This window comes from Bos taurus, chromosome 16 (genome assembly GCF_002263795.3).
Source record: "Bos taurus isolate L1 Dominette 01449 registration number 42190680 breed Hereford chromosome 16, ARS-UCD2.0, whole genome shotgun sequence".
In the NCBI taxonomy this organism is placed as follows: domain Eukaryota; kingdom Metazoa; phylum Chordata; class Mammalia; order Artiodactyla; family Bovidae; genus Bos; species Bos taurus.
Window position 1 is genome coordinate 69,151,010 of NC_037343.1, and position 26,006 is coordinate 69,177,015.

General features: G+C 43.3%; 1 protein-coding gene across 3 annotated transcripts in view; it reads left to right on the forward strand.

The window, feature by feature from the left end:
- Nucleotides 1–26,006, forward strand: part of PTPN14 (protein tyrosine phosphatase non-receptor type 14) — a 196,201-nt gene that overhangs the window by 116,521 nt on the left and 53,674 nt on the right. For all 3 annotated transcript variants that reach the window (XM_005217361.5, XM_059875392.1, NM_001192499.3), the window contains 2 exons: nucleotides 18,883–18,980; nucleotides 21,299–21,366. In XM_005217361.5, coding sequence (XP_005217418.2) covers nucleotides 18,883–18,980; nucleotides 21,299–21,366 — 166 coding nt within the window. The remainder of the gene's footprint in view (nucleotides 1–18,882; nucleotides 18,981–21,298; nucleotides 21,367–26,006) is intronic.

Genomic DNA, 26,006 nt, shown 5'->3' on the forward strand with positions numbered 1-26,006 from the left:
GGCTGCGACTCCCACTCTACAGCAGTGGTGTAGACGAGCCATTTGCCCGTGTCGAGTGCTCATTCGAATGGACTTTGTTCCTCCTTGATTTGTGCTGCTTTTGCCACCAGGAGGATTTACTTCATCCTGTTGTTGATCATAGACTGTGATTCATCCCCAAATTCTTTCTTTGCCTCTTGGTAGCTCAGAAAGCAGCGTAAATAATTTGCAGGTAAACAAATGATTCACATGCTGAAAGAGTATTTATTTATTTTTATTAAGTCTATTTTTTTAAGCAGTTTTAGGTTTATAACAAAATTGAAGGATAGGAACTGAGATTTCCCATGTACCCCACTGCCCCAACACATGCATGGTCCCCTGCATTAGCAATACCTCTCAGCAGAATTTTTACCACAGACCTAGGTAGGCACATCATAATCACCCAAAGTCCGCAGATTACCTTAGAGTTCACTTTTGATGTTGCACCATCTAAGGGTTTGGACAAAGGTATAATAAGGTATCTATCATTATATGGGGCTTCCCACTAGGCACTAGTGGTAAAGGATCCACTTGCTGATGCAGGAGACGCAAGAGACATGGGTTCGATCCCTGGGTCAGGAAGATAATCTGGAGAAGGAAGTGCCAACCCATCCCAGTATTCTTGCCTGGAAAATTCCATGGACAGTGGAGCTTGGTGGGCTAAAGTCCATGGGGTCACAGAGACTCAGACACGACTGAGTGACTGAGCAGCGTCTGCCATAATATAATCACTGAGGGTATTTTCACAGCCCTGAGTCCTGTTCTTTGCCTGTTCATCCTTCCCCTACAAACCCTGTCCTTTTCACTGTCTCCATAGTCAAAACTATGGAGACAGTTTTAAGTCACTTTTCTAGAGTGTCTTAGAATTGAAATTGTACAGTATGTTGCCTTTTCGGATTGATATCTTTCACTTAGTGATATGCAATTAAGTTTTTCCTCCATGTCTTTTGTGGCTAGATAGCTCATTTCTTTTTAGCCCTGAATAATATTCTAGTGTGTGGATGTACCAGAACTTATTTATTGAATCACCTACTGAAGGACATCGTGGTTTCTTCTAAATTTTAGAAATAGAGACTAAAGCTGCTGTTCACATCTATGTGTAGTTTTTTGTGTGGACATTAAGTTTTCAGTCCCTTTGGGTAGATACCAAGGAGTGCTGTTGCTGGATTGTATGGTAAGAGTATGCTTAGTTTTGTAGAAAATCACCAAACTGTCTTCTAAGATAGCTGTGCCATTTTGCAGTCCCCCAACAGTGAATGAAGAGTGCCCGTTGTTCCCCATCCTTGCCAGCATTGGGTGGTGTCAGTGTAGTGGATTTTGGCCATTCTAATAGATATATAGTAGTATCTCATTATTGTTTTGATTTGCATTTCTCTGATGCTTTATGTGTAGAGCGTCTTTTCATGTGTTTATTTGCCATTTGTCTGTCTTCTTTGTTGGGATGTCTGTTAAGGTCTTTTGCTTTTTGAAAAAATTGAGTTATTTGTTTTCTTATTATTGAGTTTTAAGAGTTCTTTATGTTTTGGATCAGACTTCTATCAGATGTGTGTTTGGTAAATATTTTCTCCTGGTCTGTGGCTCGTCTCATAATTCTCCTGATATTGCCTTTTACAGAGCAGAGGTCGTTTTTATTTTATTTTATTTTTTTATGTATTTGGCTACATCAAGTCTTAGTAGCAGCCTGTTAACCCTTAGTTGCAGCATGTGGGATCCCGTTCCCCGATGGAACCGAACCCAGGGCCCCTGCGTTGGGAGCGTGGAGTCCGAGCCACTGGATACCAGGGAAGTCCCACACATCAGAAGTTTTTTAATTCAATGAAGTCCAGTGTATCAATTATTTCTTTTATGAATTTTTGTCTGTGTTGTTTTATCTAAAAAGCCACTGTCGTACCCGAGGTCATCTAGATTTTCTCCCGTGTTGTAGGAGTTTTATAGTTTTGCGTTTTGCACTTAGGTCCGTCACTCATTTTGAGTAATTTCTGTGAAAGGTGTACGGTCTGTGTCTGGGGTCCTCTTCTTGCATGTGGGTTCATGTTGTTCCAGCACCATTTGATGAAGAAGCTATGTTTCTTCCTTAGATTGCCTTTCTTCCTTTGTCAGAGATTAGTCGACTGTGTTTACGGGGGTCTGTATCTGCGTTCTGTATTTTGTTTTGCTGATTTACCTTTTGATAATACACCACTATACTCTTGCTGTCACACTGTAGTAAGTCTTGAAATCATGTAGTGTCATTGCTCCAACTTGAGTCCTCTTCAACATTATGTTGGCTATTCTAAGTCTTTGAATATTTTCCCCCTTTGCCTGAAAACAAATAAGTGATGGCTTACATTTCTGAAATTTGAGGTGCCTGTTTCATACCATAGAGACAGCAGCTGAAAATCTTACCCTGAGGAGATTAGTCTCGCTTTCTTTCTCTGTCAGTATTTCATCTACTCAGAAGCACATATTGTGTCTCTCGCTGACACCAGGTACTGGCATTAAATGGTAAGACCTGTTCCGAGTCTGTGGAGCGGGAGAGATGCTGAGAGCAGTGACGAGGGGCCCGGGTGAGGTGCTCTCAGGGCTGAGAAAGAGCTTCGTTAGCTGGGTGAGAGGGTTTGGGAAGCTTTACGAATGAGATGCATTTTGACGGAGCTTTGAAGGAAGAGGAGGGGAGTGTCCGAATGGAGAGGGATGGGTTGGGGCATTCAGCTAGAGGAAACAGCAAGACGTGGCACTGGGAAGCACAGTACACCCAGGGCAACTCAGTGTGTGGTGCCTGCTGAGGCATAAAACTAGAAAGAAAGTAGCTCCGAGTGAACCCTGAAGAGCCTGTTGTGCTGTCTCAGGACTTCCTCCTGAGTAGGGTTATTGGATATTTCGTTTTGTTGAGATACAATTCACATAATATAATATTTACTATTTTAATCATGGTAAAGTATACAGTTCAGTGGTTTTTACTATATATACAAAGTTACCCACAGCCATCACCACTCTCTAATTTCAGAACATCAGCAGTCATACCCCCTCCCCTTGTCTCCCAGACTCTGGCAACCGCTAGTCTACTTTCTATCCCTATGGATTTGTCTGTTCTTGGACATTCTGTGTGAATAGAATTATCCAATACATGGCCTTTTTTGTCTTGCGTTATTTCACTCAGCCTAATGTTTTCGGAGTTATCCGTGTTGTAGCAGTGTGTCAATACCTGGCTCATTTTTGTGGCCAAATCCTGTTCCATTGCATGACTCGACCACACTTGGTTTATCCGTTCATGGGTTGATGGGTGTTGGATTGTTTCCGCGTTATTGGTTGTTACAGACGATGGTGCTGTTTGTGTACCAGTTTCTGTGTGAATATGCGTTCTCAGTTCTCTTGGGTGTACACCTAGGAGTGGGGTTGCTGGGTCAGATGATGACTCCACGTTCTGAGCAATTGCTGAACTCTTCTAAGTCGGTGTGTTTTTTCCGCCAGGGCAACACAGACTCAGGTTCTGTTTTAACATCACACACTTGAGGTCAGTGTGGTTTGTTTTTTTTTGGAGATGAAGTATTTCTACCGCTGTTGCCTTGTTTCACTACTTTAGGGCATCACAGTTCACAGCAGGGAAACGTATTTAGCTCTTTAAAATTCCGTTGATGTGATTACCGTAGAGCAGTCTGTACCCAGTAGCACATAGTAGGACAGAGAGAAGTACTGTCAGCGTATTGACGTTCTCTGTCTAGGATGTATTGTAGAAAATGAGTTTTTCTAGTTTAAAAAGAACGCTTGATTAAATTATAGGCTATTATTAGGGAGCTTATTGTACATATAAACTGTACTTGGATTCCCTGTAATTTGTTATAATTAATGCAAGAGTTCAAGAGCAGAAAGCAAGGATCAGGTTGTGGCATGCTTTGCTCTTTTGCAACACCTGGCTACCATTGGCCTTTTTTTCACTAGCAGTTAAGGCCCATGTGTGTTTGTGTGCATTTAAACAAACATTATCCTTTTTAGGAAGGAATTGCAATCCTTTGACTCACTGAAACTTAAGGAGTCTAGGTAAGAAGTTAGGTGTCTCTGGCAAAATGGAATATTGATCAGTGATTGACAAGACAGTCTTGTCTGTATGGGTTTGAATGTGTGCACATGTTTGTATTTTCAGGTATGCATATGTTGTGTGAAAAAGGCAAGAAGAATAACTTTCCCTTTTAAGGTTCTCTTTGTCGAGTTATGGTTTTAGCCTTTTCCTTTCTTTCTTCCCCTCTCTGTTGGTTTGTTTCAGTTTTGCATAATTGCAGGCAGTGTTGAAATCTGTCAGCCGCTTGATGATGCAGAGTTTTAATTGACTGTCAACTTGAACATTTCATTAAATAGAAAAGATTTGAGATAGTGCATTGCTCAGGTACCAAACACATTATTATACTTGAATAACCACAAACTGGAATCTCCTTGGAGGCTTTGAGGACAGAGGGGCTGAGAGAGGGGAGCCTTCAGATTTGTCGGGTTGCCTGCTCACGCGTGGGCTTCCCTGGTAGCTCAGCTGGTAAAGAATCTGCCTGCAATGCAGGGGACCTCAGTTCAATTCTGGGTCAGGAAGATCTGCTGGAGAAGGGAGAGACTACCCACTCCAGTATTCTTGGGCTTCCCTTGTGGCTCAGCTGGTAAAGAATCTGCCTGCAATGTGGGAGACCTGGTTGGGAAGACCCCTTGGAGAAAGGAAAGGCTACCCACTCCAGTATTCTGGCCTTGGAGAATTCCATGGACTGTATAGTCCAGGGGGTCGCAGAGAGCTGGACACGACTGAGCGACTTTCACTTTCACGCTGACGTGTGTACTGTTTATCTGGTCCTGGCAGATGGAGAGCAGGGTGGGCCACCCTCTCTATTATCTGGATTTACAGCTGTGAACACCCTTCCGAATGGCTGGGATGTGCTGTTTCTCTCATATTGGTACCTCTGTCAGTCTAAGAATTAGAATTATGCTTTGCCATCCCATATCCAGACTTTAAGGGCAGCTTATCTTCAATCTCCTCCTTTTTTTTTTTGTAGTAGAGAAATTTGTATGTTTATTTCTTATTGGCCCAATGTAATGCCAACCAGAAAGTAATGCGAGCGTTTCAGCACCTATTGCAGTATCCTGGAAGAACTGGGTTTCTAGGACTTTCTAGCAAGATTCTTCTGATATTGCTGATGTTACTAAAGAGTTTTCTAATGAGGAAAGGACAGTTTAAGTCTTCAGTTCAGTTCAGTTCAGTCGCTTAGTCGTGTCTGACTTTTTGCGACCCCATGAATTGCAGCACGCCAGGCCTCCCTGTCCATCACCAACTCCCGGAATTCACCCAGACTCACGTCCATCGAGTCAGTGATGCCATCCAGCCATCTCATCCTCTGTCATCCCCTTCTCCTTCTTCCCCCAATCCCTCCCAGCATCAGAATCTTTTCCAATGAGTCAACTCTTCGCATGAGGTGGCCAAATATTGGAGTTTCAGCTTTAGCATCAGTCCTTCCAAAGAACACCCAGGACTGATCTCCTTTAGAATGGACTGGTTGGATCTCCTTGCAGTCCAAGGGACTCTCAAAAGTCTTCTCCAACACCACAGTTCAAAAGCATCCATTCTTCAGTGCTCAGCTTTCTTCACAGTTCAACTCTCACATCCATACATGACCACAGGAAAAACCATAGCCTTGACTAGACAGACCTTTGTTGGCAAAGTAATGTCTCCGCTTTTGAATATGCTATCTAGGTTGGTCATAACTTTCCTTCCAAGGAGTAAGCATCTTTTAATTTCATGGCTGCAGTCACCATCTACAGTGATTTTGGAGCCCTCCCAAAATAAAATCTGCCACTGTTTCCACTGTTTCCCCATCTATTTCCCATGAAGTGATGGGACCAGATGCCATGATCTTCATTTTCTGAATGTTGAGCTTTAAGCCAACTTTTTTACTCTCCTCTCTCACTTTCATCAAGAGGCTTTTTAGTTCCTCTTCACTTTCTGCCATAAGGGTGGTGTCATCTGCATATCTGAAGTTATTGATATTTCTCCTGGCAATCTTGATTCCAGCTTGTGCTTCTTCCAGCCCAGCATTTCTCATGATGTACTCTGCATAGAAGTTGAACAAGCAGGGTGACAATATACATCCTTTTCCTATTTGGAAGCAGTCTGTTGTTCCATGTCCAGTTCTAACTGTTGCTTCCTGACCTGCATATAGGTTTTTCAAGAGGCAGGTCAGGTGGTCTGGTATTCCCATCTCTTTCAGAATTTCCCACAGTTTATTGTGATCCACACAGTCAAAGGCTTTGGCATAGTCAATAAAGCAGAAATAGATGTTTTTCTGGAACTCGCTTGCTTTTTCCATGATCCAGCGGATGTTGGCAATTTGATCTCTGGTTCCTCTGCCTTTTCTAAAACCAGCTTGAACATCACGAAGTTCACGGTTCACATATTGCTGAAGCCTGGCTTGGAGAATTCTGAGCATCACTTTACTAGCGTGTGAGATGAGTGCAATTGTGTGGTAGTCTGAGCATTCTTTGGCATTGCCTTTCTTTGGGATTGGAATGAAAACTGACCTTTTCCAGTCCTGTGGCCACTGCTGAGTTTTCCACATTTGCTGGCATATTGAGTGCAGCACTTTCACAGCATCATCTTTCAGGATTTGAAATAGCTCAACTGGAATTCCATCACCTCCACTAGCTTTGTTCGTAGTGATGCTTTCTAAGGCCCACTTGACTTCACATTCCAGGATGTCTGGCTGTAGGTGAGTGATCACACCATCATGATTATCTTGGTTGTGAAGATCTTTTTTGTATAGTTCTTCTGTGTATTCTTGCCACCTCTTCTTAATATCTTCTGCTTCTGTTAGGTCCATACCATTTCTGTCCTTTATCGAGCCCATCTTTGCATGAAATGTTCCCTTGGTGTCTCTAATTTTCTTGAAGAGATCTCTAGTCTTTCCCATTCTGTCATTTTCCTCTATTTGTTTGCATTGATCTCTGAGAAAGGCTTTCTTATCTCTCCTTGCTATTCTTTGGAACTCTGCATTCAGATGCTTGTATCTTTCCTTTTCTCCTTTGCTTTTCACTTCTCTTCTTTTCACAGCTATTTGTAAGGCCTCCCCAGACAGCCATTTTGCTTTTTTGCATTTCTTTTCCATGGGGATGGTCTTGATCCCTGTCTCCTGTACAATGTCACGAACCTCTGTCCATAGTTCATCAGGCACTCTATCTGTCAGATCTAGGCCCTTAAATCTATTTCTCACTTCCACTGTATAATCATAAGGAATTTGATTTAGGTCATACTTGAATGGTCTAGTGATTTTCCCTACTTTCTTCAATTTAAGTCTGAATTTGGCAATAAGGAGTTCATGATCTGAGCCACAGTCAGCTCCCGGTCTTGTTTTTGCTGACTGTCTAGAGCTTCTCCATCTTTGGCTGCAAAGAATATAATCAATCTGATTTTGGTGTTGCCCATCTGGTGATGTCCATGTGTAGAGTCTTCTCTTGTGTTGTTGGAAGAGGGTGTTTCTATGACCAGTGTGTTCCTTGGCAAAACTCTATTAGCCTTTGCCCTGATTAATTCCGTATTCCAAGGCCAAATTTGCCTGTTACCCCAGCTGTTTCTTGACTTCCTTCTTTTGCATTCCAGTCCCCTATAATTAAAAGGACATCTTTTTTTTTGGGTGTTAGTTGTAAAAGGTTTTGTAGGTCTTCAGAGAACCGTTCAATTTCAGGTTCTTCAGCATTACTGGTCGGGGCATAGACTTGTATTACTGTGATATTGAATGGTTTGCCTTGGAAACGAACAGAGATCATTCTGTCATTTTTGAGATTGCATCCAGGTATTGCATTTTGGACTCTTTTGTTGACCATGATGGCTACTCTATTTCTTCTAAGGGATTCCTGCCCACAGGAGTAGATACAATGGTCATCTGAGTTAAATTCACCCATTCCAGTCCATATCAGTTCGCTGATTCCTAGAATGTCGACATTCACTCTTGCCATCTCTTGTTTGACCACTTCTAATTTGCCTTGATTCATGGACCTAACATTCCAGGTTCCTATACAATATTGCTCTTTACAGCATCAGACCTTGCTTCTATCACCAGTCACATCCACAGCTGGGTATTGTTTTTGCTTTGGCTCCATCCCTTCATTCTTTCTGGAGTTATTTCTCCACTGATCTCCAGTAGCATTTTGGGCATCTACAGACCTGGGGAGTTTCTCTTTCAGTGTCCTATCATTTTGCCTTTTCATACTGTTCATGGGGTTCTCAAGGCAAGAATACTGAAGTGGTTTGCCATTCCCTTCTCCAGTGGACCACATTCTGTCAGACCTCTCCACCATGACCTGCCCATCTTGGGTGGCCCCACATGGCATGGCTTAGATTCATTGAGTTAGACAAGGCTGTGGTCCATGTGATTAGATTGACTAGTTTTCTGTGATTATGGTTTCAGTGCGTCTGCCCTCTGATGCCCTCTCGCAACACCTACCATCTAACTTGGGTTTCTTTTACCTTGGATGAGGGGTATCTCCCCACAGCCGCCCCTCTTGACCTTTACCCTTTTCTTAATAATAACAGTGGAAAAACAATCTGTCTTTCTCTCTCATTCTCTCATCCCAGTAGTTTTATGGAAAAGCTTCACAGTTTGGGGATTTTCAGGATGGATTTTCAGGGCACCGATAATGCCCCCTCTCTCTAGATTGTCACTGTGCTACTGACCGTGCGTGTGGGAAGAGAGGGGTTGATTGGACTGACCTTGAACTGTAGAGAAGGGTCGGACTGACCTTGAACTGTAGAGAAGGGGAAGGCATATGTGGCCCTCTGATAGTAGCACTGCATGTGCATAGATCGATAGGCAAACAGAGTGCTTTTACTGACGCGTTCTTAACTATGAAAGAGCATTTTCTTTCTGTCCCAGATCTCCTTGGGCACTGGGCGTAAAAGAGGTCAATCTGTGGATGGTATGTGCTGATCAGACAGCTTCAAGTGTTATTAATACCTTAATTGAGTGAAGTCTGTGTAACTTTTAATGATCCATAATAGGGAAGTATCTTTACTCCATGCAAGGCAGTAAAGACTGTATGTAACACTGATGATGAACTCCTGTTTACTCTTTGAAAAACATGTTGCGTTTAGAAATAAATGCATTTAAGAGACTAGTCTGCACCTGCTTCTGGGTATAGCCTCTCCTTTTAGGTAGGAGCCTGTAATCCGAGAACCCAGTCTCTAGATTTTACTTTTTTCCTTCAGTGCATCTTTCAAGGTTGTCAATGAGTAGTTAGAATGCACAGCTCAGTCTCTTTTTCCTTCCTTCTGCCTCCGGGGGAGGAACGTGAAATATCCCAGAGGCTACTGCTGGGAGAAAACACAGATCTGAGTGATCCACGGGCCAAACTGTGAAACATGTCGTGTAATGTTTTCACAGAACAGCTTCCATGTCAGTGTTTGTCTCATTCACTGTGGCATAGATGCTCTAACAGGGGCGGGAGGGCAGCGTGGTTATTGAAAAGCCTGGGATCATGAAAAATCACCCGGCAGTGGTGTTTGTATTTTCATTTCTCTCTCCCTTTTTAATGTGGCTGTGCTGCCCGGCTTGCAGGATCTTAGTTCCCCAGTCATGGATTGAACCCAGCAGTGAAAACTTCGAGTCCTAACCACTGGACCACCACGGAATTTCCTGTACTTTTATTTCTACAATACTTTTCGACTTCAGTGAAATTGATGGCTTGCCTACAATGGCTGGGAATCCGATCCCACTCTCCTCACCTTGTGGATGCCGTGCAGAAATGGATCTCCAAGCTCTGGTCTGTGTCGTCCTGCCTTTAAGGAGCAGTATTACCTTGGACCAGTCCTTCTCCTCCCTTAAGGGAGTTTCCTTCTTTAGAAACGAAAGACCTGGATTTGAGTTGTTGAAATCCTTCCCTTAGATTGCTTAGGCAAACTCATGCTGCCACAGTGTATGACCTCCAGCTGTCTGTGGCTTTCAAAACCAAAACCTCATTCCTCACCATCTTCCATGTCCACCGTGTCCACTGCCGTCTTCTCTGGGGCTCAGACTAACTGAGCAACAGTGCCTACTTGGGTGCTGCATGTCTCACGGCAGAGGGAGGCAGAAGAGGGAGCCAGACACAGGCTTGGAAGGCTTCTGCTTGGAATCCACATGTGCCGTTTCCTCCTCCATGTCACTGACCCCAGAGCTAATCGCAGAGTTAATTTGATAGGTGGCTGTGCCCCTCTGGGAGGGGCAGCCCCGTGGTGCATTTCGGCAGACATTCAGAACAGTGACACTGACCTTGCGCCCTCCCGCCTCCACCATCCTGTGATTTCGGCCCAGGGTCTTGCCCTCGTGGGTAGAAGCCCAACCAAAATCACATCTTAATTTTATTTATTTTTTAGTTTTTGGTAGCATAGCACGTGGGATCTTAGTTCCCTGACCTGGGATTGAACCTGAGCCCTCTGCATTGAAAGGCAGAGTCTTAACCACTGGACCGCCAGGGAAGTCCCCCCCAAGTCACATTGTAAAGCTTTCAGATTTTCATGTCTATCCTGTGTTTAAGACATTTCTGCTGAACTGGACTTGGAAAGAATATTTCGTTTGTGAGAGGGGTGGGAGGAGTACTTGAAAAGCACCATGTACTCTGCCTCCGAGTTCTCCCACCTTATCTGTGATTCTGTGGCAGTACAGTCCATCCTTTCCAGGCCAACACATGGAATTTCTCAATTTGAGAAGTATTAATAGACCTGCAAGTAAAATAGGCTTGCACAAGTGCTTAGATAGAGTCCTCATATGTGAATTAAAATGAGAGATGAAAGATCTTAGCAGTACATCTGTAAACATTGAGGATAATGTTATGGGGTTTTCAAAGAGTCCTTTGATACCACTGGCAGAAGTACTGAATGCCTTGTTGATTTAACTCACTGTAAAGGCACCCCACTCCAATACTTTTGCCTAGAAAATCCCATGGACAGAGGAGCTTGGTAGGCTGCAGTCCGTGGGATCCATAGAGTCGGACTTGACTGAGCGACTTCACTTTCACTTTTCACTTTCATGCATTGGAGAAGGAAATGGCAACCCACTCCAGTGTTCTTGACTAGAAAATCCCATGGACAGAGGAGCCTGGTAGGCTGCAGTCCATGGGGTCGCTAGAGTCGGACACGACTGAAGTGACTTAGCAGCAGCAGCAGGGTTTTTTTTTTTTTAAACTTTCTTTTCATAATATTAGGGAGAGAAGGGAACATGGAAAAGTCACTTATTTTCTTGAGTTTGTATAGAAAATATCCTGATGCTGGGAAAGACTGAAGGCAAAAGGAGAAGCAGATGGCAGAGGATGAGATGATTAGATAACATCACTGATTCAGTGGACATGAATTTGAGCAAACTCTGGGAGATACTGAAGGTCAGAGGATCCTGGCATGCTACAATTCTTGGGGTTGCAAAGAGTTGGACATGACTTCGTGATTGAACAAAAACAAATTCAAGACAGATGAAACCTCTAGGGATAGATTCTTAGTGACTTCTAGTTTCCAAGTGTGATGTTTAATAGCACCAATTACCAGGAAGCCTTTGTTACTTTACCCAGAGAAACCTGCATTCAATCCACAAATTACTATTCTCTTGAGATTCAAAACAAAAAACTTTGAAAATAGAAATGTTACCCTTATTCAACAAGTACAATTATGTCCACTGTTTTTTAGAGAGAAAGCAAAATCTTCACCGAAAATCATTCATTGGACCTCAGCAGTCAGATGGACTATTTCCAGGTCTTTGAATATAAAAATTATTTAAAAGTTTTCCTTGTGGGCTTGGGTTTTCAAAGAGGATCCCTTTGGAAAGTTGGCAAATACTTACTTTCCTGGCACAAAGATTGGTTTTTTTCTTTTCCCCCTCCACCCAAAGCTATGACAGGGTGGAGTGGAGTATACTTCCATGAAATTGCATGTTTCCAAAATAGGATTCACTGTTACATTTGACTTCTGTTAGAATTGAATCTCTAATCAAAAATAAGCAAAAACCAAACACTCTAGAAATAGAATTTCAGCTCATATTCTCTAATTTGGTCTTCATATAGGATAGAATTATTATATTTTATAAAAGTGCCTTTTGAGCAGAAATGTAGCAAACAATCAATTAACAAAGTGGTTCAGATTCCATTCCCGTGTCTGTGATCTCATGTAGTAATATCCACAATCTCAAATGGCTGTTGTACCATATCATTAACGCTATTCAGATTCTCTTGTAGTCTGGATGGCTTCCAGGAAAGAGCACTGCATTCTTCAGCTCCTCGGTTTAGTTTCCCAGTATTAGACTACATTTAACCTAAAGGACCAGGAAAAATCCTGGTGTTCCCTGCTAGTGGATTGGGATTCGCTGTTGCCTAGCATTGCATGGATCTGTAATAGAACCTGCTCACATGTTTTATAGAAGTGATAATTGTAGCTGAAAGTTGGGATCAGCAAGGTCAAAAAAATCATGACTATTGTTTAGCTGGATCCTGTGGATTGTATTTCCCCAAGGTCTCAGCTGATCATTCTTGCCTCCAGGTGATGGGCAAAAGCCTTCTAGCTGTGGTAGCTAATGCTAGGATAATACCTTTTACAATGCTTTTACTCACTGGTTCTTAAGCATTAAAACCCTTAATAGTGCACTAGAAAGAGAAGCCGTGACAGCAGTGGCCCGAGAGATGATGAGCATCCTTGCAGGGCAGAGACTGCCTTAGACTTCTCCAGGAACTCTTCAGCTTCTAGCCGAGTTGGATGTACAAGGACGTGCTGAATGACTATGTGTTAATATCCATGTGGGGAGTAGAAAATGAGTCGAAACCACTTGAGCTAGGATGGTTTCATGCATATAGAAGAATTTCAAACACTCTATGAATAGGAGGAGTAGGCAAGCTTTACTCTCCCGTCCCACCTTGAAATTGTGTCTTCTGGCTTGTTTGGGTTTGGGGTTTTGTGCATGTTGTTCTTATGAGATTCCCATTGTAGCTTTCTTCAATAAGCATTAACATTCCTTCCTATCCTGAGAGTCTGTTCTTGAGGTTTTGGGATGTTTTGTTTATTTGTTTTTAATATCCTATAACTCTTGATGAAAGTGAAAGAGGAGAGTGAAAAAGAACTAAGATCATGGCATCACTTCATGGCAAATAGATGGGGAAACAGTGTCAGATTTTATTTTTGGGGGCTCCAAAATCACTGCAGATGGTGATTGCAGCCATGAAATTAAAAGATGCTTACTCCTTGGAAGGAAAGTTGTGACCAACCTAAATAGTAAATTGAAAAGCAGAGATATTACCTTGCCAACAAAGTCCGTCTAGTCAAGGCTATGGTTTTTCCAGTGGTCCTGTATGGATGTGAGAGTTGGACTGTGAAGAAAGCTGAGCAATGAAGAATTGATGGTTTTGAACTGTGATGTTGGAGAAGACTCTTGAGAGTCCCTTGGACTGCAAGGAGATCCAACCAGTCCATCTTAAAGGAGATCAGTCCTGGGTGTTCTTTGGAAGGACTGATTCTGAAGCTGAAACTCCAGTACTTTGGCCACCTCATGTGAAGAGTTGACTCATTTGAAAAGACCCTGATTCTGGGAAAGATTGAGGGCAGGAGGAGAAGGGGATGACAGAGGATGAGATGGCTGGATGGCATCACTAACTTGATGGACATGAGTTTAAGTGAACTTAAGGCCTGGCATGCTGCAATTCATGGGGTTGCAAAAAGTTGGACACGACTGAGCGACTGAACTGAACTGAACTGAACTTTTCTGAAAAAAGCCACAGGTGGAGGGTTCTCTGGTCATAAGCTGAAGTTAACACTTTTCCTTATCCCTCTTTTCTTATTCCCCTAGTTTTAAAAGTGTGGTCTTCTGATTCTAAGTGACTCTTCTTTAAAGATCTATCTGCTTTCACAGTGAATTCTTGCCACTTGAAAGATCTTTGATGCCTAAGGACCCCCTTGTTTGCCTGGGTTTCCATAGGAAGGTGTTCTGTCTGAGAACCAGCTAGGTTATAAGTGTAAAAGATCTTCCATGAAAGTGTTAGTCCCTCAGTCATGTCCAACTCTCTATATCCCCTTGGACTATAGCCCACCAGGTTCCTCTGTCCATGGAATTCTCCAGGCAACAAGAGTGGAGTGGATTGTCGTTTCCTTCTCCAGGAGATATTCCCAACCCGGGGATCGAACCTGGGTCTCCCACATTGCAGGTAGATTCTTTACCATCTGAGCCACCAGGGAAGACCCACCAGTTTCTAAGCATAAAAGATCTTCAGTGAAAATCTCCCAAGCAATTCCTTAAGTCTCTTGAAGGAGAAGTTACCTTACATGAATGAGTAGACCTTTTACTGTTTCCTGGAAAACTGGCCCAGAAGCACAAGAGAGGTGCCAGAGAAAAATCAAGAACCAGTCTGGGGACAGGGAAACAGCGAGGCAGAGAGATACTGAGGAGAAACCTTGAAGGAAGGGTGGAGGACACCAGAGAAAACATGGACTGTAGCTTTGCATGAGAAGAAAGCTCCCGATGCCTGTGTTTCTCTCCTAGCTTTCTTCCAGGAGATGAACTAATAGTGTACATCAGTAGATTATGGTTTTAGGCATGACTCTGGTATTTAAGTAAGGGCTGTAAAGCCCTGAGCTTTGCTTGTATTGATACTTAATGAGGGTGCATGCTCCTTGAAGCAAAGCTGCCAGTGTAAAGCATTTTTGTTGGGGCTCCTGAATGAAACCATGGAACCTGTGACCCTTGGCACTTGCCATGTGCAGGCTGGCCGTCCCTCCCCTTGGAACAGGAGACATGCAGGCAAACAGCAGGCGTGTGGATCCCAGGAATGTATGAGACTGCCCTTCTGTGATGGTAACTCTCCTTGGGTGAAACGTCTGAAAAATATGCCTGAGCTTGGGGACTTGACCTGAGTGAACAGGGAGGAAAAATGGAAGCTAGAAGGTAACGTGTAACATATTTTAATTCTGCAGTGATTCAGGTTTCTTAGGTCTTCAGTACTTTGATCTGCTCTCATGCTGTTTCTTTTTTAATTCGTGTACAGTTATTGCTTCAAAATATTTTCATTTACTCCGATTCTCTCCTGTGAAGAGTAAGCAGGTGGGTTACGGCTTCCCCTTTTCTCGCCATCGTATGTTATTCCCAGAAACTCCGTCAACAAAGAAACACACACACACACACACACACACACACACACACGTAAGGATGGTAGCTTCAACTTTACAGGATTTTTAAAAGCGTCTTATCTAGTATTTGCTCCAAATTGTGCACACTCAGAAGCAGCAGACTGCCACTTGATTACCAGGAAAAGACTTTCAATCACAAGTTTTTAGATGTAACCTCTGTTCCTATTTGTTGAGATTTTGACTCCACAATGCCTTTAACCAGCTAAGAATACAATGAGTAGGTGAGGGCAAGGCTGTGTCCTCTGAACTCAGAGTAGTGAGTGGACACAAAGAGTTTTTCTACATATACCAGGAACTTGTCTCTGAAAATCAGCAAAGATACTTGTTATGTACATTAATTGAGTTCAGTCACTCATTCGTGTCTGACTCTTTGAGACCCCATGAACTGCAGCACGCCAGGCCTCCCTGTCCATCACCAACTCCTGGAGTTTACTCAAACTCATGTCCATTGAGTCAGTGATGCCATCCAACCATCTCTTCCTCTGTCGTCCCCTTCTTCTCCAGCCTTTAGTCTTTCCCAGCATCAGGGTCTTTTCCAGTGAGTCAGTTCTTCTCATCAGGTGGCCAAAGTATTGGAGTTTCAGCTTTAGCATCAGTTCTTCCAGTGAATATTCAGGACTGATTTCCTTTAGGATGGACTGGTTGGATCTCCTTGCAGTCCAAGGGACTCTCTAGACTCTTCTCCAACACCACAGTTCAAAAGCATCAATTCTTCGGCGCTAAGCTTTCGTCATAGTCCAATTTTCACATCCATACATGACTACTAGAAAAACCATAGCTTTGACTAGATGGACCTTTGTTGGCAAAGTAATGTCTCTGCTTTTTAATATGCTGTCTAGGTTGATCATAACTCTTCTTCCAAGGAGCAAGCATCTTTTAATTTCATGGCTGCAGTCACCATCTGCAGTGAAAATGGAACCCCCCAAAATAAAGTCTGTCACTGTTTTCACTGTTTCTCCATCCATTTGCCATGAAGTGATGGGACCAGAAACCATGATCTTAGTTTTCTCAATGTTGAGTTTTAAGTCAACTTTTTCATTCTCTTCTTTCACTTTCATCAAGAGGCTCTTTAGTTCTTCTCTTTCTGCCATAAGGGTGGTGTCATCTGCATGTCTGAGGTTATTGATATTTCTCCTGGCAGTCTTGATTCCAGCTTGTGCTTCATCCAGCCCAGCGTTTCTCATGATGTCCTCTGCACATAAGTTAAAGAAGCAGAGTGACAATATGCAGCCTCGATGTACAGCCTTAGTTGATTTAGTCAGCTGATTTTGACAGGAAGTCAAATTACTGACTCACTAGTGGACCCCCTGAGAGGTAGGGGCAATAGGGGAAGGTTGGTAAAAGGGTACAAACATTTAGACAGAAGACGAATAAGAGCTGAGAAACTCATGTATAGCGTGGCTGTGGCTGATAACACTGCACTGTATGTGTGCTCAGTCGTGTCCAACTCTGCGACCCCACGGACTGTAGCCCGCCAGGCTCCTCTGTCCATGGGATTCTCCTGGCAAGAATACTGGAGTGGTCACCTTTTACTCCTCCAGGGGATCTTCCTGACTCAGAATTCAAACCCACATCTCCTGTATCTTCTGCACTGGCAGTCAGATTCATTACCACCGTGTCACCTGGGAAGCCCTGCTACACTGTATAACTTTATATAATTTTATTGAAATTTGCTAAGAGAATAAAACAATTTTTAACCAAGAAAAAGTAAGAATAAATTTTATATATATATATATATATACACACACACACATATATATATGCTTCTGCTGCTAAGTCGCTTCAGTCGTGTCTGACTCTGCGACCCCGTAGACGGCAGCCCACCAGGCTGCCCCATCCCTGGGATTCTCCAGGCAAGAACACTGGAGTGGGTTGCCATTTCCTTCTCCAATGCATGAAAGTGAAAAGTGAAAGTGAAGTCGCTCAGTCGTGTCCAACTCTTCGTGACCCCATGGACTGCAGCCTACCAGGCCCCTCCGTCCATGGGATTTTCCAGGCAAGAGTACTGGAGTGGGGTGCCATCGCCTTCTCATAATGGACCTTGTAAAATGATTATGAATATTTTAGGTGAAAGATAAAATGATGGTAGGAAAAATAGGTGGCTTTTCTAATAGATACTAAGTTTGACTAGAAAAAATCTTTAGATAACTCAGTGTTGGTCTTTCTAATTTTAATTAAAGGTTTTCCCACCAGAGACTTCCCTAGTGACTCAGATGGTGAAGAGTCTGCCTACAATGTGGGAGACCTGGGTTCGATCCCTGGGTCAAGAAGATCCCCTGGAGAAGGGAACGGCAACCGACTCCTGTATGCTTGCCTGGAAAATCCCATGGGCAGAGAAGCCTGGTGGGCCCCAATCCATGGTGTTGCAAAGAGTCGGACACGACTGAGCAACTCACACGCACTTTCCCACCAGAGGCTGCCATGGCTGTCTTTACCCCGTCCTGTAGACTCAAGAGGAAAGAAGTAGAGAACTGTTCCGTAGAGAGAACTGGATTCTTCTTCTCAAATAGGTGCTAGGTTGACATGTGATGGCTTCTCTAGTGGCTCAGACAGTAAAGAATCTGCCTGCCAGTGCAGGAGACCTGGGTTTGATCCCTGGGTTGGGAAGATCCCCTGGAGAAAGGAATGGCTACCCACTCCAGTATTCTTGCCTGGAGAACCCCATGGACCGAGGAACTGGTGGGCTACAGTGCATGGAGTTACAAAGAGTCAGGCATGACTGCATGATTAACAGTACTACTGGCATGTAATGATGTCCATGATATCAAGGCAGAGACAGCAATAATTTGCTCTCAGGGCTGATTGCCTCTCTCCAAGACAGCGGGGCTTTGGGTCACTCCTAAGTTCCCTTGATTGACATGCTGAAGTTTTGAAGACATTACAGAGTTGTGGTTATCAGGAGCGAAGAAGTTGTTAGCATTTGCCAAGAATTAATGCCTAAAAAGTGTGACTGTTCTAGAGGTAGCTTGTTTTAAGAGTATATTCAAAGGAAGTGGAGTCCTGGGATGTAAAGGTTTGGGGTAAGGAGATTTCTAAACGCTTAGGTAATTCTAATTATGATTTTATTGGCAAGAAAACAACAGCACTCTGTTAGCTTCTGAGAACAGTGGTCTGGTCTGAGGTTGATGTTGTATATGGGCACATTCTGTCTGTCTGCACTTTGCTGCTTTGAGGATGTACTTTGGGTTGGAAGGCTCAGTGTCACATTCGATTAGATTTTTGTGAGTCGCAGATGTGGAGGGTGAGCCTGACTGAAAAGCTTTATACTGTCCGTTAGCAGAATTCTAAATGATTTGCCTGTTTGTCTTCTACCCTCTGTAACCTTGGGATTTAAAAAAACAGTGTGTTTCCATAATTTTTTTCAGGAATGCACACTGTTGCATGGCTTTGGCAGCTGTGTGTTGTGGGTGTCCAGGTGTGCAAGAGTGCTCCCGTCCTCAGTCTCTTGTTATGAAGAGCTGGTCCTTATCAGTAGTTCATCCTGCCGGCCTGCCATGAAATGATGTGATGAGAGCACTTTCGAACTCAGAGCGAAGGGGACATGGCACCTGCCACATCAAACAAAGACAAACACAGGCAGAGGTCACTTTCCATCTTTTATAGACCTGACCTTTATCGACATCACCTGTGTATCCTGCTGTGTACACAAGGCGTCATATCTAGAGGCATTCATGGCGTGGGAATATATTCCAAGTATGTGTTTTTAAGGTTATTTCTCCTTCTGTTTCCATGAATAGATATCAGTATTACCTGCAAGTCAAAAAAGACGTGCTTGAAGGGCGGTTGCGGTGTTCGCTGGAACAGGTGATTCGGCTGGCGGGCTTAGCTGTGCAAGGTAAGAGTGGGGACCCGTGTTTGACAGTCCATCTGATCTTAAATGCTGGCACCACTAGCCTCTCAGTGGGAAAAGCTAAATTTACTTAAATGATCCCTTTGTAGCTCTTTTTGCATTTTGAGCTATCTTACATTAAAAGTGCAGAGGTAGTGACTTTTGGTGGCAGGATGGTGGATTCCTCAAAGCTGTTTGCAAATTGCTCAAGCTTGTATAATTTTAGTTTTATTTGAAGAAATAGCAGTTTTCATCCTGCCTCTAATTAAAGCTCCATTGCAGGGTTTGTAGACCATTTTCTTAGAGTTTTTCCACTGCCCAATGTGGTCATATTTTGTGGCTTGATGTTAACGACTCTGTGACTTTCACATCAGTTTCAAGTGTGAGAGCCTAAGACATTATAGTGTACTTTATTCTGACAGGTAAAGAGAGAAATTTAAACTGCAGTGTAGTAATGTGAGATAGCTAATGTGTGTCAGAGTCAATTTATCCTTCAACCTACCCTACTTACACTGATCTAGATCAATCAGACAGCTGTTTTTTTCTTTTTAATCTGTAAATTTTTACACCTATTTGTGTAGCACACTGTGTAATCTTTTACATATATTTATACACTGTTCTTTATTGACTGGTAGCTTCATTGTCTTTAGTCATGTTAAAAACAAGAAGATAAAAAGACAAGTTTCTTTTTAAAAAGAAACATGTTTCCCTTGCAGTAGCTACTTTGCTTAAAATCAGATACCATCCAAATGTAGGCCTGCCAGCTGCAGAGTCCTTGCTGTGTGGATTGTTGTTTTAGAAACTGTGAACTGAACTTCTCATCCCAAACTCTGCACTGAAGTTAAACTTGGACTTTAAATGCCTGAAGTGGCAGCCTTTCCCTGATAACTTTCATTCCTGGGATGTTAATGGGTTAGCAGTTTTAGTTGGCCATATGATACTTAGTAGTTAGCTTCTCCCTGTGGATTGGAAGTCTGCAAAATACGTTGTATCTCATCTGTTCACCTAAAGACTGGAAAAGGAAGGAGCAATGCCCAGACTGTATATGAGGACCATCAGTGGTTATAATTGAAAAATCAAACAGTGGAGAAGATACCCTTAATGGGGAGATGAAAGGAAAGATCTGGTGGGTCCCTCATCTTCCAATTGGGTCTTTCTCCTTTAAGTGCTTCCTTTTCTTCTTCTTTTTTTTAACTCTCTTTTTTCCCCTCTCACTCTTCAATCACTGGGCTCATTACAAGCATCCTGGATATTGGAGGACCTCAGTGATCGCTTTCAGGCTAAAGGAAGTTGGTGAACTTACTCTAGGATCCTTTTACTTGGATCCTTGAAGTTTGCTATTCAATCTGATGAAATCCTCTAGCTATAATATTTGTAGAATATTTTTTCTGAGAACCTTCATTGGGAGTTAGAAAGTCACATCAACAGAGATATAAGCTCTGACAAAGTATGGTAACAGATGACTGACCTTGGAAATAGGCAGTGCTCTTGGTCTTTGGTATTTCCAAATGCCTCACCTTGTAATTACTTGTAGGAATTTACGCATATTTGTAGGTGAAACCCTGCCTTCTTGGTAACGTCTTCACCCTGGCCTTCTGTGTGGATCCGCTTATTTTTGTTACCTTAAAGATGTCTGGATCCATTTCTACCTGATAGTGAACATTTAACATGAAATTTAAATATCATACTGTTTTAATTTTTTTTATTGTTGTTGAGAGCAAGTAGGATAAGATGCAAGACATTTATTGATTTATGATAGAGGTTCTCTGTATTCATTTTATGTGTGTTCAGACTTACAATTGTGAGATAAAAACAGGACAAAACAGAATTCGGGGCATCTTGTAACACATGGAGTTGTTTAGGAGGTGTAAAAATTTGCAGCGCTGCTTGCCAAGGGTGATTTACAGTGGGAATTTCCAGCTGCAAATATATGAAGAGATGCAGATGGGTTTGGCTCTTCAGTTCTCAAAATTAACCTTGTGTTAAAAAGTCCCCTTGGCAGATAGTCTTAAGATCTGTGTTGGCACATATTTCATAAAAGATAAATATAGGTTTGTTTTAAATTCTTAAAATAGATTAGGAATCACTTTCAAATGTCTCTATTCTTGCTAGAGAATTATGTTGCAGTGGTTGCATGCTGATATTTACATTATTGCTATGTAAAAGTGGTAGTAATAGCAAACCCATCTTGGCGTTGTTTGTATTTAATAATAGTGCAGAAATAGGATGAGGTGAGAAGAGTAAATATAGTAATAAGTTTACCCTATTTTATCCCATCTTTAATGTCATATAATAAAGACTACCCTCCCCCCTTTTCTTTTCAGCTGATTTTGGAGATTATAATCAGTTTGATTCTCAAGATTTCCTCAGAGAATATGTACTATTTCCTATGGTAAGTGTATCTTCCTTTTTCTTAATTCATGTTCTATCTTCTTTTGATACTTAATTCTTTCCTTCCAAGATCTCAGAAGAATTTACACATGTATTCCCTGGAAGAATGTCCCTGCATTTATGGAGATAAGTTTTCTAAGACCCTGAGAAAAGTAAAGATGCCTCTTCTTACCTCCTCAGAAGCCTTCCCTGCCTCATACACTAGCCTTGAGTACTGAACACTCTCTTCCTTTTTTTTTTAAAATATTTGTATATTTATTTGGCTGCACCAGGTCTTAGCTGCAGTATGTGAACTCTTGTTGTGGCATGTGGTGTCTAGTTTCCTGACCAGGAATCGAACCTGGGCCCCCTGCATTGGGAGCTCAAAGTCTTAGCCACTGGAGCCCCAGGAACGTCCCTGTCTTTCCTTCTAAGCCTCTCAGCTTGGTCCCACTCCAGAGCCTTTGTCCTGTCCGTCCTCTGTCTGGAATGCTCAGTCCCGGGTCTTCCTGTGACTGCTTGTTCAGATCTTGATTCAAATACCGCCTCCTTGTCCTTGAGCGCCTGTAGGATACACTCCAACCATCCAGCACTTCCTGCTAAATCCCCTTTTATATACATACTTTAGAGGTCTTTCAGGATCTAAAGGTGTTCCTTCTTTCCTTCATTTTCATTGTCAGCTGAAATGTCTTCTCTGTGGTGCTTAAACAGGGAGCTTCTCTGTCTTGTCCATGGTTGCCTGGTACATAATTTTGTGCTCACGTGGGTTTATTGAATGAGTCTATGAAGTAAAATGTCCATTCTTGGGTTAAATTAGGGATGAGGCTAGGTTTTTATTCTTGGGAAAGTTTTGGTAGCTTTGGAGTAATTGAGAAGAGCTTCGTCAGGAAAGTTAAAATATTTGAAAAGCCATCTTAGGGAAAAGCCATGCCCACTGCAATGCTCAGCTCTGATTTTATAAATCATGATCACTCACCACTGTGTGTCTGTGTGCTCCAAGCACTGACCTGGGTTTGCAAAATCTGAATGCAAATCCAAGTGTGATAAAATGTGATCAGGATTTTATGTAGGGAGAGGTTACTTGTGTTTTGGGCTTGAGGGACTAATGGTGTGTGAACTGCATGTTAAAAGATGAGCAGCATTGTGGCAGGTGGTGGTCAGGGGGAGCAAGGGATGCTCTAGACAGAGGGAGGAGGAGCAGGGGTGAGGTGGCAGGCGTGACTGGATAGGAGTCAGCTGGCCATCCTGATGGCCACTCAGGGGAGCGGCGGCAGAGAAGCTGGAAACATCTGAGGGGTTCACATGTGTGGGCTCCATCCAGGGGTTCACAGACCCCACACTTTGAGAACTGCTGGATTAGAGCAATGAGACTGTTTGCAGGAGGATGTCGGATGAGAGTTCTTGGCATGACATAGGAATTAGGTGTTGGTCCGTGTAGCTCAGATGGTAAAGAATCTGCCTGCAATGCGGGAGGCCCGGGTTCAATTCCCAGGACAGGGAAGATCCCCTGGAGAAGGGAATGGCTACCCACTCCAGTGTTCTTGCCTGGAGAATCCCATGGACAGAGGAGCCTGGTACAGTCCACAGGGTTGCAAAAGGCTGGACACGACTGAGGGACTATCACCACTACACTATAGGATAGAAACAAAAAAAAGCAACACGAGGTATGTTGGGAGTGCAATGGGCAGAGCTCGGCATCTCACCTACTGTGGCCTCTGAGAGAGAGTTGAGTGTCTGGAGACAAAGGTGTTAAATTTTGAGAAGCTAGAAATTATCTGTGTCAGTGCATGAGAGGAATCTAAATTAGTCCCAAGTTAAAAACGTTTTTTTTAATTTTTATAGAATTCTTAAAGGTTAGTTTCAGTTTACAATTATTACAAAATCTTGGCTGTGTTCCCCATATTGTTCAATACATTCTTGAGCCTCTCTTTTGTCCACTAATCTGTGCCTCCCACTCCTCCACCCCCATGTTGTTCCTCTTCCCTCCCTCAACTGGTCACCGCTGGTTTGTTCTCTGTGTCTGTGAGTCTGCTTCTTTTTGTTATATTCAGTACTTTGTCATATTTTTTTAGATTCCATATAAAAGTGATATCATACAGTATTTGTCTTTCTCTGTCTGACATGTTTCACTTAGTATAATACTCTCCAAAATGTTGCTGCACGCGGCAAAATTTTGTTCTTTTTATGGCTGCGTTACTTGTTTCATTGTGTGTGTGTGTGTGTGTGTGTGTGTGTGTGCGCACGCGTGCACGCGTGTGCCTGCGTGCACCTCCCGCATCTTCTCTATCCATTCATCTGCTGATGGACGTGTGCGTGTGTGTGTGTGTGCACGCGTGTGCACGCGCACGCCTGCGTGCACCTGCCGCATCTTCTCTATCCATTCATCTGCTGATGGATGTGTGTGTGTGTGTGCGCGTGTGCACGTGCGTGCCTGCGTGCGCTTGCCGCATCTTCTCTATCCATTCGTCTGCTGATGGATGTGTGTGTGTGTGTGCGCGTGTGCACGTGCACACCTGCGTGCACCTGCCGCATCTTCTCTATCCATTCATCTGCTGATGGATGTGTGTGTGTGCGTGTGTGCACTTGCTGCATCTTCTCTATCCATTCATCTGCTGATGGACGTGTGTGTGTGTGTGTGTGTGTGCATGCGCACGCCTGCATGCACCTGCCGTATCTTCTCTATCCATTCGTCTGCTGATGGACGTGTGTGTGTGTGTGTGTGCGTGCGCGCGTGTGTGCACGTGCACACCTGCGTGCACCTGCCGCATCTTCTCTATCCATTCATCTGCTGATGGATGTGTGTGTGTGCGTGTGTGCACTTGCCGCATCTTCTCTATCCATTCATCTGCTGATGGACGTGTGTGTGTGTGTGTGTGCACGCGCATGCCTGCATGCACCTGCCGCATCTTCTCTATCCATTCATCTGCTGATGGGCGTCTAGGGTGTTTCTGTAGTTTGTCAGGGGCTTCTTCCCTGGTGGCTCAGGCACTAAAGAATCCACCTGCAAAGCGGGAGACCTGGGTTCGATCCCTGGGTTGGGAAGATCCCCTGGAGGAGGGCACGGCAAAGCCACTCCAGTGTTCTTGGCTGGAGACTCCCATGGATGGAGGAGCCGTGGTGAGTCCGCGGCAGAGCTGAACACGGCCAAGCGGCTGAGCAGAGCACGCAGTTCGTCAGCTGGAAACGTTGCTGCTGTGGACTTGCAGGTGCACGTGTCTTTTAGAATTCGTGTTTTTGTTTTTCCAAATATGTACCCAGGAGTGGAATGGCTGGGGCATGTGGTGGTTTCATTTTTCATTTCTTGAGGAACCTCCACACTGTTCCCTGCAGTGGCTACAGAAGTTTACACTCCCGCCTGCAGTGTACAAGCGTTGCCTTTCCTCTAAATTCATCTGAACCTTAACCTTATTCTTCTAAGTTAGGGAAATACTGCAAAATCTCTAACTTTTTATGAGCAGCTCTGTCTTTAGTCTTATTCCAAGATAAGAGCAGTATTATCCGCTGGGCCTGCTGTTTTTGGCGCCTTATTAATTCCACTGATTAAATCAACCTCTGTTCAGAGAGATTTGTGGATTACGTAGCAGAGTTCTGCATGGGACTTGGTGTCCATGTCTCTGACATCTCAGAAGTTCACCTCAAAAGTCAAGCTATTTTCCTGTGTGCGTGGTGGAAGGAAAAATGAAGCTCATAACCTCATAATTTTAGAGAGAGTGCATACTTGTGTCAAATGAAGGTGATGAACTTGATAGTTTTCTACAATTTCTTTCCTTTTCCTTTACCTTTCTCTCGTTAAAGGTCTCTGCCACATAGCCTTTAGGCAGAGACCGGGAGAATACTCAAAGTTGATTTCCAGCATGAGATGTGTGCATTTGTGGATGGTAAAATGCTTTGACAGGTTTAAGTGAAGCAGTAAAGGAGTTATTTTGTACATATCATATCTTTTTCAGAATAAAACCTGTCTCCACTAGGCTCTAAGCAAATTGGATATTAAAATAGCCCAGACCTCATTCAGTTTCATTATGGACAGACAGATATTGGTGGTATTGCTCTTGGATCTAAAACTTCCCCTTTTGGGATAGTAGCTACTAGTGATGGGGCCTATTTACAGTCAGATTGAAATGAATTAACCTTAAATAAAATTTTAAATTTAGTTCCTAGGTTGCATAAGATACATTTTTAAAAAATGCTCAATAGCCACCTGTGGCTCGTGGCTACTGTCTGGAAGGCTTGGATATGGAACATTTCCATCGTTCCAGAAAGTCCTGTTGGGCACTGTTGAGGATGAAGTGGCAGAAGCTGATGTCAGCTTGTATGTCTTAATCATAAATATTCCTTGGCTTTTGTCATCAGTCATGTGTCTTTTAGGGCTTCCCTGGTAGCTCAGCTGGTAAAGAATGTGCCTGCAATGCAGGAGAGCCTGGTTCGATTCCTGGGTCAGGAAGATCCCCTGGAGAAGGGATAGGCTACCCACTCTAGTATTCTTGGGTATCCCTGGTGGCTCAGAGGGTAAAGAATCCACTTGCAGTGTAGGAGACCTGGGTTCAATCCCTGGGTTGGAAAGATCCCCTGGAGGGAGGGCATGGCAACCCACTCCAGTAATTTTGTCAGGAAAATCCCATGGACAGAGAAGCCTGATGGGCTACAGTCCATGGGATGGCAAAG